Source organism: Camellia sinensis, chromosome 10 (assembly GCF_055761805.1).
Source record: "Camellia sinensis isolate YWXY chromosome 10, ASM5576180v1, whole genome shotgun sequence".
In the NCBI taxonomy this organism is placed as follows: domain Eukaryota; kingdom Viridiplantae; phylum Streptophyta; class Magnoliopsida; order Ericales; family Theaceae; genus Camellia; species Camellia sinensis.
Genome location: NC_138970.1, coordinates 3,736,792 through 3,751,422, shown reverse-complemented (window position 1 = coordinate 3,751,422; position 14,631 = coordinate 3,736,792). Strand labels below are relative to the sequence as shown.

General features: G+C 38.5%; 1 protein-coding gene across 1 annotated transcript; it reads left to right on the top strand.

Annotated features, from left to right (window-relative positions):
- Window positions 1-13,308: 13,308 nt before the first annotated feature.
- LOC145801533 (uncharacterized) lies at window positions 13,309-14,424 on the top strand. Its single transcript, XM_082893301.1, has 3 exons — window positions 13,309-13,370; window positions 13,756-13,807; window positions 13,918-14,424. The coding sequence occupies exons 1-3, from the start codon at window positions 13,309-13,311 to the stop codon at window positions 14,422-14,424; spliced, it is 621 nt and encodes a 206-aa protein (XP_082749427.1).
- Window positions 14,425-14,631: the final 207 nt, after the last annotated feature.

Below are 14,631 nucleotides of genomic sequence, written 5' to 3'. Positions count from 1 at the left end.
CCACGCCTCGGCTTCATGATTGGGGTGATACCCAAATACGGGAGACGCTACGACGTATCAAAAGGAAACAAAATTTCCCAATAATTGCTGTAAGCACTCCAACCACTGTGCACATTTCACACCATCGACCCACTTGTCTTCAACATACAATGTCAGACTTCATTTATGCGTTTCTATGATTAGGTGGAGTTTGATTACAGTAACGACAAAAGCTACGCCGATGATGCTGACATGGATGCATGCCATGTCGAGAACCAACAAAAAGGACAGTACGATCAAGTCTGTATGAGCAATTTAGAGTCCGACATTCGCGAACTGAAGGAAATGATGAAGCAAGTTCTCCACAACCAAACAGATTTAATGGAGATGTTGCGACATTTCCAAGGCAAGCAAGTTGTTGACAATGATAAGGTAATCTATCCAATCATTACGCAAATTTGACACAGTTGAGCCACATCATTTGAAAATGATTTATAAGACTAAGTTAACGAATGTGTATGTATGATTAGGTGGAAGGCAATGATGTGTGTATCATTAACCTCTCCTCTAATGTTGCTGAACTGAAGGAAATGCTGAAGCAACTGCTTTAACATTTCAGTGTGGGCTGCAACGAACCGTTCATTGAACAAACCAATTTAGGTGAACTGAAGCAAATGCTACACCACCTCATCGAAAGTATATTCTGTAGACCACAATCGGCAGGTGTGGACAAACAGGGTGTGGACCCTGCTGTTGGAGTCGAGGTGCATGACGATGGCGTGGTCAAACCATTTGACGAAGTTAACCCAATGGAGTGTAATATTTCAGATGTACAAGGGGTGGATCACCAACAACAGAATTTGAAGGGAACCTTGGCAAGGGACAAAAGTCATTTCCATGATGGGCACAAGCTGAACATCGAAGAACGTGGGGACAACCAGAAGAAGGGAGGCCTTCAGTCGGGGGAAACATATGAAAGTGAAAATAAATACAGTCCTGACCTTCAGTCAGTGGGCGTGAAGACCGTGGCGTGCGATGTGCATATTTCTCCTACTAAGCTTGGCCAACCATTGGGAGCAACTCGAATCGTTAGAGAAAGTGCAAAGGGAAGAGGAAGAGGAAAAGGAAAAGGAAAAGGAAAAGGAAAAATGCGCAGAAGTGGAGTTCAAGCCACTGAGGTTGGGGATATGCAATTGTGCATCGATAACAAAACAAGTAGTGGAGTTTACGACATCAGTTCACCTGTGGATGTTGATGGTGTGAATAAGGTGAACAAGGTACAAATATTGCCTTTAATGCCCCACAAGTTCTGAATACCCAATTCATGCCCACATCAATAATGTGAATCACTAATTTTACAATCATTTGTGCTATATTGTACTAGTTGTCAAACAATTGCATGTTTGCAGCTATGACTGCTGGCATATGTTTGTACACATTTGTAACAAACTCCGCACCAAACATCACAAGTTGGGAAAACTCTGAGGTTCATAGTTTATACATCATTTCACGTTATTTTTTATGACTACCGACCTTGTAATGTAAGCTTCAATTTTTTTTTTATGAAATGTGTAGTGTTAGTTGGCTGTTTATTTTTGTAGGACTCGTTGAGGATGTTGGACAGCGAAGGGTTGTTATCGACGGAGGAACAAAAACTTCTCGACTATGTATTTGACGATAGCAAAAATGAAATGTATTGTTTCATTTAGTACTTGCAAATTTGAAATGACAGTCCACTGTGAAATAACTATCGTTCTAAGGATCATTATTGCTTGTAGGGACATTGTTGTTTCCATGAATCTTCATGGACGGGCATGCGAAGTTGGTACCCGGCGTGACATGTGCACGCTTAAACCAGGGTTGTGGCTATCCGACATTGTAAGTGTTGGCTGCGCACATATGAATCTGCGATTTTCAGTACCCCTGACTCAGAAACCTTTCTAATCAACTTGCCTTGTGTCTTACATACAATGTTCCAGCCAATCAACTTGGTGGTGGTGTAATTGACTAATCAACAGAGGGATTTACACAATGATGGGAGGCATACTAATTGGTTCTTTTCCGTATATCTGTCGGTGAGTAAGTGTTTAAAGCTACGTTGTGTTTTGTGTATGACATATTTTGTAAAATGTTTCCGTCAATGACCTTTATGCATTACACATGTAGCCTTTGCTTCTAAATAAAGATACGCAACCTCTGCACGATGAAAATTTCGTCACATCATTTTTCGGACATGACAGATACACTGGTGCGATTGATGCATGCTAGAGGGCAATATCAATGTTCATCTCGTTATATTAAAACGAAAATACGAAAGCCATTACATGTTTACATCGCCTCTAAACAAGGTCTGCCCTTGTGTTTGCGTGTAGATTTACATGCCTTTCAATTACAGAGGAGTGCATTGGTTGTGCGTTAAAATTGATATGGTGGACCGTGTAGCCTACTTATTTGACTCGTTCCCATCCAACTGATCGAACAAAAGGAAGCTAAATGAGGCAAAATTTTGGTATGTCCTGGTGCATTTTTCAACACTACAACAAACTTGAACATCCTTTACATAAACCAACTTCAACCTTGTGGAACAGGTTCAAACTATGCACGACTTTCTGCAACTACACTTTGGAAATGTTTATGTTACAGACGTGCGTAGCTTCCACCTCCGCATGTTAGATGAGAGGCCAGTACAACAACTGGATGAGTAATCCACAATCCCTCCCTCACATTAATGTGTATGCTGCATGATTGATTTAAAGAACCTACTGACATTGATGACAAATTTAATGTGAAATTATTTTTGTAACACGTTTGACTGTGGGATGTTCATCATCAAATTCATGCAGCAACCTGGTTTAACCTCGGTCCATACAAGGTACATTCTACCCGCTTTATTTCCATTTGTCAATCAAATCCTTCCTTGTATGTCCTGCAATTTTAACTCATTTGTCTTATGATCTTTCTGTACAAAGTTCCATCCCTCTGTGCGTCATAAGTTGTTGGCTGACATCGTTATGGATGTCAATAATGCAAAGATCGCAGAGTACCAGGAGTGCCTTCATATGAGCAATGCCACAAGCTAGGCCAGTGATCGGAATGGGCTGCCAGTACGGCAGTAATTTGGGTGGCAACAGGACTTGCCTAATTTTTTATTCTTTGATTTCAATATGGATGTTAATTATGGCTCCCCAGTATTGTTTTTGCTGGACGATGTAAAGATGGACTAACTGCAAAGTACTATTTTGTTTACACATGTTTCTTGTTACTGGCTGCTGTCTGAGTTGCGTTTTTAATTTGTTACCGAAATGAATTTATAATTTAATTACAAAAAACGAAAAATTAATTTTCAGAAATGAAACCAATCACATAATGAATGAAAACTCAACTCTTTGTACGTAAGTTATATATCAGCCCGTTAGCACATATGACTCCACCCAAAACAAAACATGCAACGTCTTATAGGAAAGGTGAAAAAAAAAAAACAAAACTACATATCTGCTGCATCATCAGCAGCGTCTTCTGAAGAGTTGTTCGTACTGTCTGATTGACTGTCCTCATCCATTGTCTTATCAGACTTTGCTTCGTCCGCTGCCAATTTCTCATCGGTCAACCAATCAACGTTCTGCTTTAGAGCACCGACTTGCCACTCCAAACTTGACAACCGTGTGTCCACTTCATTCAGCCTTTCGTAGATATCTTGCAACTGCTGCAATACAGGAGCAACACGAGCTTCAACAATAGCTTCAATCTTGTTCAAATTAGACATTTTGTAGGAATATGTGTATGGTTTATTTTACTTACTACTTTTTTAAAGAAATGTACAGATTCATAATATTACACAACACTATGTTGTAAGTATTTGTAAGATATGGTACATGACTTGTATGTTTTCAGAAGACCTCATGCATTGTGACATACATTGTACTAATTTCTCAAACTGGCCGAATTCATCTTGTAGAAATTCATTCCTTCTTGCATACACCAAGTCATCCACTTAGTACCCCTGATCGTCCATTATTTGGCATTTCCAACACACATGCATTGTACCTTCCATCAGTAATATCCCACTGTCATTGATTTCCACACCTACAGTTTATCATACATTCACATTCGTCATTTGTATTTGTGCCTCAACCCAACTTTTGGTCTACCCCAACCCAATTACATGTCTACTCATCCATAAAGCTTAGCAAAATTCATCTTATCAGATACATATGCCTTTCCAACTACACCAAACCTATTAAATGAAATATTCAAAATAATTAATTTGCTTTTACTCAGTATGGGTAGGTGTTGCCACCAAACAACAATAACTGTGTTCACATCTTTAAACCTACCACCAACGTATTAATGACTACGGGTTTAAGGTAATTTAACATTTACAACCAACCACAAAAAAAGTTTGCGACCAGTGTTGTTTCCTTTGCATTTGGGTTTATTTTTGCGTCCATATGTTCTTCGTCAACCTGCGAAAACAAAGTTCGACTCAATCAACAACCGTCACACCTATGGATGCACACCACAGTAAACGCAGTGGTGGACAATCACTTGCAAGGGCTGACAGCTCCAGACCGAAGTCACCAGAATTGGATTATGCAAGTGGGTATATCGATTCCTTCGGTGATCGACGTTTCTTTGAAACAGGGTTCCTACTGTGGAGTTTTCAACCTCTACGGGATTACAATTGCACCCCATTACAAGATGCTAGCCTGGGGAAGTATTTTGGAATTCCAGTTTCACTGTTTGCCAAACGAGTGCAGTGTGAACACCACTGTCGATGTGTTTTTGTCAAGGTTACTAAAGCCCGATCGGTTAAAATGTAGCGGCAATTCCATCATGTCAACGAGTCCCAACTTAGGCATCATTTGCAAAGTGAGATTGATCAAATGATTCGTCGACTCATTAGGCACTCACGCATAGAGGACGCAAAGGCAGAGTCGAAGATACATGGATCAAACCCGGCATCTGCGATCAAGGCTATAATGGAGGATCCTGTATTGGTGTCGGACCCTGACCTTTCAGATTACTCAGACTCCGAGGTTGTTGATTTGAGCGAGGATTAGGAGACCTCAACATGTGTATGACATAGTAAGCATAGTGTTGTAAGATGCCATCGTGGTGCGAAAAAATACGACTTACAAACTAACAAACCGTCAAACTCTGCTAACCATTTCAACGGTGCATGCGTTAATGTCTTCATCATTTCCGCTTTGTTAAAGGTATTTTTTTGGGTCACCGTCATCGACTGAAAGCTGTCTTATGATTTTTGTTGGTAAGATGTAATGTCATTGACTGATATTAGAAGCTATCATTAACCTATGTTTTGTTGATTATTTCATGTTTTGTGAATCGTTGAATATGGACAATAAGGTTTAAGCGCCAAAATCATTGAATGGAATCATAAGCTGTAATTGTAAAAGAAAATTGTGCACGACCGGCCAATGGTCTCGTACACTCTAACATCAATATGGGCACAAATGTTTTGTTTTTTCAAACACGACAGTTGTATGGAAGCATACCCCGTGGGGTCAACCTGTGCATTGGAAATTTTTCTCTCATTGTGCATTGTTATGAACTAATCAACTCTCCTTCAAACAAAAAAATATACAATAGACCATTCAGAAACAGAGTATTGATATTCATTAATGAAGAAGTCAGCACAATGGTGAAGAAATGTACCCACGCATTCTGTGCAGTACAAAAGAAATTGCAAAATACACTGGTTTAAGATATGGGGAAGGAAATGGCTAGAAGCTAGAGGACCCCATTCTGATTGAGCAGCTACGAGCATGGCTTGGGCTTGAGCAGCTACAGAACCAAAGCATCAAAAACCAGATCTGCCAAATCTGCTTTAAACTTACTAATAGATAATAGTTGAGGCCACAGATAAGTGACAAACAGGTACTAGTTGACAGATAACAAATCTGCCAAATCTGTTCATTACAAACAAACCTGCAACAGCTAACAGAAGTTGTTCATTACAACCAAAATTCATGCACCCAGATAACAAAACCTGCAACAAATAACAGGCCACAGATAAGTGACAAAGCACCCACAAAATTCAGTCATCCACAAAGCATCCACAAAATTCAGCCACATAGCATCCACAAAAACAAATCCACATAGCATCCACAAAACTCATCCACAGATCTGCCAAATAGCATCCACAAAGCTCTAACAATGAGACCAATGTTTCCCAAAATTCATTCGATAATAAAATTATAAGTTACATCATAATAACTTATAAAATTCATTCTGTACATTCATTCCATACTAAAATTCATTCCACAAAGCTATTAAGTAAGTTACATAAGTTACATCATAATAAAATTCATTCCATAAACATTAGTTACATCATGAAGTACAATACAACCAAAAATGGTACAAACTTCCATTCAATTTCCCAAAATACGAAAAATTACAAAAGTTACATGATGAAGTAGAAAATGATAGAAAATATAATGAAATACACCATCGCTTTGATATTATTTTCTATCCTTTCAAGCCTTCGTCCATGGTCATTTTGCAAGTCATCAAGCCTCGTCCTTACATCGTTAAAGTCTTCTACTGCTATAGCATAACAAGCTCTAGTGTTGGAATGGATTGTGGACGTAATGTCTTCATCATCTTTACCCACGAACTTGAAGTAATTGCAATGGAGAGTGGGAGTGGTACTCTACAATGCATGACAATCAGTTAGTTGAATACGACAAATATTAATGTGACTAGTAAAGGATGGAAATTTCCAATACATACTTACATATTTTGATGGGCAAACAAAGAACAAACGCCCTTCATTGCCATTCTCATTGGTTCTTACAATATGTATGGCAGCGGTTCTTCCACAATTGCACATCCTCGGTTGTAATCTTATGTTGCTAATGTTAGAAGAAGAAGCCATTTTCTTAAATCTGCATACATGAGAAATTTGTAGTGCTCTGCTATGCTTGTGTTTGATGGGGTTAATAGCAGTTCTATTTGAATTTGAGGGACAGAGTGTGTCTTTACTGAAAACATCTATTTGTTCAAACTGCCATGTTTGATAGCATTTCAACAGAGGTTACACAAACTAAACTATTAATAGTATTTGAACAAACATCGCAGTTCAATGTCAGTCATTTTCTTCAGTTTCAAACATAGCATTTCTGATTAATTACACACATGCTACACACATAGCATTTTCAAACTGAACAAACATGGCAGTTTTACAAACATATCAATTCAATGTCAATTCAATTATCAATCACACATGTTACACAACTATTATCAACAAATCATACTGAAGTGAAATGATTATGGGCAGCTTATTGGAGAGTATGATTCAACTAATAGTTATCAAACTGAAATAGTTATCAACAAATCACACGTGATTTTCAACAAAGCACAATGAAATACTTATCAACAAATCAGTAATAGTTATGAACATTTCAGTTCAGTTTCATAATAGTTATCAATGTTGATAATAGTTAATTCAATCACACAGCTAACATATGAGTTGATAGCAGTTCATTACAACAAATCATACGCGATTCACAACAAAAACACCAAAATTCAATTATCAATCACACATTGAAAATTACACAACTATACGCATTTGTTCAACTAATTATCAATCTGCATAATCATACTATGTTCTGCAAAGATGTGATCCTTTCATTTTATGTTTGATCACTTTCTGCATAATCATACTACGTTCTGTAAAATTTATATTTTAACTCTAAAAGGTAAATGCATATATGTTCCTCACAATATGTTCCACATTTATCAATCATACCATTTATCTATCTGCATAACAGTAATTTTCAAAGCCCTAATTTTCAAAGCCCTAATTTTGAATGAGTAATTTTGAAAGCCCTAATTTTGGAAGCCTTAATTTCCAAATTTTAAATCTTTTTTGTCAATCACAACCCTAACTTTTTCATTTCAGTGTTTGGAGGATGAACCTGGTTCATCTATGGCCTGAAAGCCCACGTTCTCCTCAACAAATTCCTTCGCTACAGTCGATGGTGGTCGCGGTGGAGCTATGGTTCGCGAAGCAGAGAAAATGAGGGGTACAACGGTGGGTTAGGTTTACGAGTGGGTCGCCGTCGAGAGTGGTCGCCGGTCAGGCTGGGTTCGGTGGAGGAGGAGTGAGTGTGAGAGTGAGGGGGAGTGAGAGTGAGATTGAGGTGTATACTCTATATAACCTGTATAGCAGAGCGGGAAAACGAAAGTTTGTATTTCTTTATTTTATTTTGGGAAAATTATTGATAAATCCTATTTAGAAGTGTTTTAACCCAAGAAGTCCATGAAGGAATTTTTTAACCCATTTAGTCCCATGTATGTATAGTTTTATTCCATAAAGTCCTTTTTCTTGATTTACACTATTTTCTTGGACACTTATGCCCTTATATTTAATTTTTATACCCTTATAAATATTTTTTGAACGGTTAGCAATTTTATGATGTGAAAATTCATATTTTAAAATTCACATTGGTAGGAATGTAAATTTGGCCCGTGGGTGGCCTGAAACCCGTCCGCGAGCCGGGGTGGGGCCGGCCCGTTGACAATGTGAATATTCACATTGACATGTTAACATTCACATTAATAGGAGTGTAAAATTGGCCTACGTCCTGTGGCGGCGCGAAACCCGCCCGTGGCCCATGGGCGGCCCGGGGCGGGTCCGGTCCGGCCTGTTGACAATGTGAATATTCACATTGACATGTTAACATTCACATTGATAAGAGTATAAAATTGGCTTGTGGCCCATGGGCGGCCAAAAGCCGGCCCGCCGCCCGGGGCGGGCCCGACCCGGCCCGTTGACAATGTGAATATTCACATTGACATGTTAACATTCACATTCATAGGAGTGTAAAATGAGCCCGCGCCTCGTGGTTGCCCGAAACTCGCCCACGGCCCATGGACGGCCCGTGGCGGGCCTGGCCCGGCCTATTGACACTGTGAATATCCACATTGACATGTTAACATTCACATTAATAAGGCCAAATTTTATACTGTTATCAATGTGAATGTTAACATGTCAATGTGAATATTCACATTGGCAACGGGCCGGACCGGGCCCGCCCTGGGCCGCGGGCAGGTTTCGCGCCGCCACGGGACACGGGCCAATTTTACACTCCTATTAATGTGGATGTTAACATGTCAATGTGAATATTCATATTGTCAATGGGCCGGGACCGCCCCGACCTGGCTCGAATTTTTTCGGGCACCCACGAGGATCGACATGGGTTGGATGAAATAAAACTCCATTTTATTTTGAATGACGATACGTGGCTGAGGTGTCACCGAAGTGCCACCTCTTAGAAAGTGGATTGGATGGAATAGTCAAAAAGAATATGGATTGGATGGAACAAAACTCTTAGAAAGTGGATTTATAAAAAAAGCTCCCTTTTATTTTTTAGTCAAAAAGCCAAAAATTCACTAAAAACTTGAAAAAGCCAACAACTCATAGGAAAAAGTCAAAGATTTTATTTTTTCTCTACTTTTTGCACATCTTTTCGTAAAAAATGAAAAAGTGGTTCCAAACATACTAGTTTTTTCTAACTCATATTTTAGCCAAAAAGGTAAAAACTTTGTAAATCAGCCTGTTCCCGAACGAGCCCAGTCTCCACTTTAGTCATGACGCAGGCTAGATTGTAATCTATCGGACTATTAGTCCTGGGATACATTGTCCTCGGATTATTTTGTTGGACTAAACTTGTATCTTATGTTTATTTAGTCATGGAATTAGATATCTAGATTGGACTATTTTTAGTTATATAGTGTTTGTTTGAAATATTATGGAGAAGGATAAATGTTCAAATGACTATTTTATCCTTTTCTAATTGTTTGCTACGTAATAGCAAGGATGGTAAAATGAACATTTCACAAAATAATCCCATAGGATACCAATCCCATGGTTTCTGTCCCACCTCCCCCCCATGGGATAGGATACTCCCATATTTGTGGGACTAATAGTCCGGAGCAAAAAAAATGAAACGACATTATGGACTATTAGTCTGGTGGGACTAATAGTCCAATCCCACTCCCTAATCCTTCAAAACAAACACACCCTATGTCTATTAAAAATCATGTTCATTGGATATCGCTAACTATATGATCAAATCAGTTTTGTATCAAAATAAAGGATGGTGTTATAGTTAACGGTTGAAAGAAAACTACTCCGATTAGATAGTTATCGATATCCGATCAACGTGATTTGTTATAAGCATGTAGTACTTGACGAGCTGTACACATTTAATGATCCAGATTATCAAAACGGGTCTCGTGATGGCCCCCATGGGCCGAACAACACTGTCCAATGCAATGTCCAATATTTGTGTATTCGGAATACGTTGGGATTATGATACCCTCCATAGATTAGATTAGTAGTCCCCTATTGGAGATGATATTACATATATATGTACACCCTTCACATTTGTTTATTACATAAATATATATATATATATATATATATTGACAAATTCTATTATACACGGATCTTAATACACCCTTTAATCCATCCATTGTATCATCATTCACACAGTTTTCCCTCTTTCTTTGGACTGCATAAGCGGGGATTGTAATCCACTAGACTGTTAGTCGTGCGATACAGTGTCCGTCGACTAGTCGGTTCGGGTGTATTTGTATCGTATGTTTGTTTACTCATCGGATTAGATGTGAAAATTGGAGTATTTGTAGTGAATCAAATGTTTGGTTCGACGGACTGGATAAAGATAAATTACAAATTTATATTTAATTCATAATACTAAATTTGTGAAATCCATAATTCATAACTGAACAACACAAAAAAATTAAATTCATAGGGCCATACGAAATTTAATTTTTAATTTGTAGGGCAAAATTTTAATTTAACATTACCCTACCTTACGGTACGCATTACCCTACCTTACGGTACGCCTCGTTTGTGAAAAATAAACAAAAACCAAAAAAATAGCAAATAAAATTAACGGCAATGATTGGTGACCACAAATTCTGTGGCTCAAATGGCCTGAAAATGTCAAAACGACGTCGTTTTGGGTACAAAACAACTCCGAAAATGCCAAAACGACGTCGTTTTGGTATTTTCGGGCCATTTGAGCCACAAAATTTGTGGCCACCAAACATTTTCCTAAAACTAATAAGATAAAATGGCACGTCAAACTTATAATCAGTGCAAATTTAAATCACATCAGCTTATTTAAGTCACATCACCTCTCACACACATCAATTCAACCTCAACCCAAACAGAACCCATATTTCAGAAAAAGTCAAAAAGTACACTTTTAGATTATCCCAAATATTTAGGGGTTGTTTGGGATGTCCTAAATAAGTGTATTTTTTTACTTTTTGGACTAAAAAGTTAAGGACAAAAATATGGTTGTTTCGTTTAACTTTTTGACTTTTTTATGGAAAAATATGTATTCAAAAATTGTATAAATTAGTGTGTAGGAAAAAATTAGGATTGAGAGTTGTGCAGTCGTACTTTTTGACTTTTGGTGAATAATGATAACATTTTAACTTTTTGAGTAAATTTTTGACTTTTTAACTTTCTGGGCACATGCCAAACTTGTCCTTAATGGATAGTGTCACGTACGTTTCCGTTTCCCTCCCAAATTTGGAATAAAAACCAAAGTTGGCAGACAAAGCCTATGAAATCCAACAGAGGCAGTACTTTTCATGATGACCCACATGCCGTAGCCTTTCTAATCTCACCAACTCATTTCCATTTCCCACATACAATTTTGGCAACTTTGCTGTCCCTCATTCTCTCTGCATTTCGGTTTTGCTGTCCATCTCCAGTAACACACTCTCTCTCTCTGTCTGTCTTTCTGTCTCTCCATTTCGACAGCGCCAACTCGCCGACGGTAACACTCACCATTTTCTCGGGCATGTGTGAGTCTGTCTATTTTTTCTTTTGGAGCACATTATTATTATGACCTGCTGTGTTCCATTCGCACAACATTACCATTTATCAACTATTAAACTGTTTCTCGTTAGGTCATTGAAACCATACGTACGATTAGGTATACAAACTACACAGGTGACAAACTTATATTGCCATGGAGGAGTTCCATAGTGACAAACGGTCTTCGTTGAACAGTGTAGCCGGTTTTTTATTTCTCTGCATGAATGTAAGTTGCGTATGGGTGCTCTTAGGTTGAATGTCCCATCCCATGTGGCTCTGTTTGAAGTGTGCGTATTGGTTGTTGTTTCTGGGTTGAATGTCGTCAATACTATAAAACGAGTACAATGCGAATTATCATAATGTTCTTTGTGCATCCTTATCACAGTTTATGAATTCTTTGCAGGAATTATCGTAATTGGATATAGGCGATATGTCAGACAATGCGAAGCAACTGTGAGTTTATGTCGTTCACTATTTCATACAATTAGGTTTGCAAGGATATGTTCCCTGTACGTACAAAATCCACGATCTGTTCGTGTAGGACATATTGTGGCGGTATGTACTGTCGTCAGGAGGTTGTGCGATTTGAGTTTCACACATTTGCGATAGCCTCAAATTGTACCATCAATTTCGTGTAATGGATTAAAACCCTGTCCATTTCTTAGCAGAATATGTGCACATACGGCACATGTCGCGTATTCTGTGGAGAGAAATTGTGAAATCCATAATTGACTGAGTTATACTAAACCACTTCAGTTAATAATTTTCGGTCACAACGGAAAACGACATTACCAATTTCACGAAAATGGCACAACTTTTGAAATGACAAGGCAAGATTGACTGCCTTTAAAGTTAACCGACGATGATGATAGAATGCATAAAACGTACATACCACCGATGTAATTTAGCCTTCAATAAAATTTCATTAACGCCGATATTTGTTACAGGCAAAGGAAAACATTCAAGACAATTGGCGAAGGTTCACGAATCAAAATGGTTGACATTACCGAGCCCCTCGTCGAAAGTGGCCAGTTGGAGCATTTATTTTTTACAGCTTCGATCCGTGTCCTTGAAAGCGGCTCACAGTATGAATCCCTCTCGTCAGAAATGGCTGACCGTATTTTTGCACAATTGTGCATTACATATTTTGTACTCATAGTTTGCACCTGTGCAAATTTCACTTTGTACTGACAATAAATTAAGATTTTAGAGCCCATAAATAAGGGCCAAAATAATTTCTTACAAACCTAATTGTTGTTGTAGAAATCATGTGGTTATTATTTTTTTAGTAACGAAAATTGGACATTACTGATGCATTATTTTGTAGTTGGGACCAAATTTGTTTGTGTGACAAATTGGTCCCTAAATGTCAATGGTTGCGATTTGTGTACATAAATGTATATATATCTATCCATATGTAACATATACTTACGCCGAAATTCACAATGGTTGCAGCCAGCAACAATTCAAGGAAAGAAGAGAAGCAGACAACCCAGAACAGAAAATGGTTAGTGTGCAGACATGTACTAAGTAGGGTACAGTGATGGAAACATGTGACTGCTGTGATAGCAAAGTATGAACTTCTATTCCATGCGCACACTAGTCATGTGCTTCTATTGTGTCGCATTCACCGATTTCCAGCAGTCATAGACACCATATTGCATGTTCTTATAAACTCTGATTATTTGTAAAAGTCCATGTCCGTTTTTATTTCAAATGTGTGCGAAATAGTAATTTGTATGTGCAATCATATGTAAATACCACAAAATGTGTACACATTGTGAGTGATACAACTTGTGGTGACAATTATTTTGGACTTACAGTTCTTATTTGTCCTGTATGTGCATCACGTTGGTGTAACACTTACAGAGCTGAAAGGATATTGAGGAAAGGTGGAAGGAACTCCGCTGTGATGAGAAGAAGAGGTTTCAGGACATGGCTAAGGCAAGTGCGAAGGAACTAGGCCACCAAATTATGTGAGGGTTGCACATGAATTACATGAGGACGGGCAACCACACCTCCATGCCCTTGTTCAATTTCCATACCGTTTTCAGACACAGAATGAACGGTTCTTCGACGTTACTCACGATCGAACCAGTTGCCATTTCCATCCGAATGTACAAGGGGCATACAACCAACAGAATGTGCTGGAATACATCTCCAAACACGGGGATTACACGGAATGGGGTGAATTCCGTGAGAGGAGCCGCTGCGTTAACCAGAATAACAAAGACAATATATGTCGGGATGCACTTGCAGCCGGCACCAAGGACGAAGCACTAGCAGTGGTACGAAATGGCGACCCAAAATGTTTCTGGTTAAATTATGACAAGTTGTCATCAAATTATGACCGGATTTCATTTAATCCACCATTGCCGTATGTTCATCCATTTACAGACACAGTATGGGTCGTTCCAACAGCAATACAGCAATGGGTTGCAGACAATATAAGAGACGAAGCCCAAAGACCGCATAGGCCCAAGAGCATTATAATTGAAGGCCCATCTAGAATTGGGAAAACATGTTGGGCTTGGGCGTTCTGGTTCTGGACATTTAGATAATACAAAAAAATTGTAAATTATTATTTTGTAACTGTTTTATGCGTAATAAAATTTGGGCCTTGTATTTAGTGTCCACTCCTTTCATAGTTTGGATGGGCCTATGTTTAATGGGCCGCATTGCTTACTAATGGGCCTATCTCTAATGGGCTGCTGTGCGATATGTCTGGGCCTATTTTAATTCTTCTTAATAAACATTAAATGGGCCTC

Bases quoted from the DNA above. Each gene is read 5' to 3' on its own strand.
- LOC145801533 (XM_082893301.1), top strand. From the start codon at position 13,309: ATGGTTGCAGCCAGCAACAATTCAAGGAAAGAAGAGAAGCAGACAACC. The intron at 13,371-13,755 runs GTTAGTGTGCAG...TATTGAGGAAAG, and splicing joins ACAACCCAGAACAGAAAATG to GTGGAAGGAACTCCGCTGTG. The intron at 13,808-13,917 runs GCAAGTGCGAAG...TACCGTTTTCAG, and splicing joins GGTTTCAGGACATGGCTAAG to ACACAGAATGAACGGTTCTT.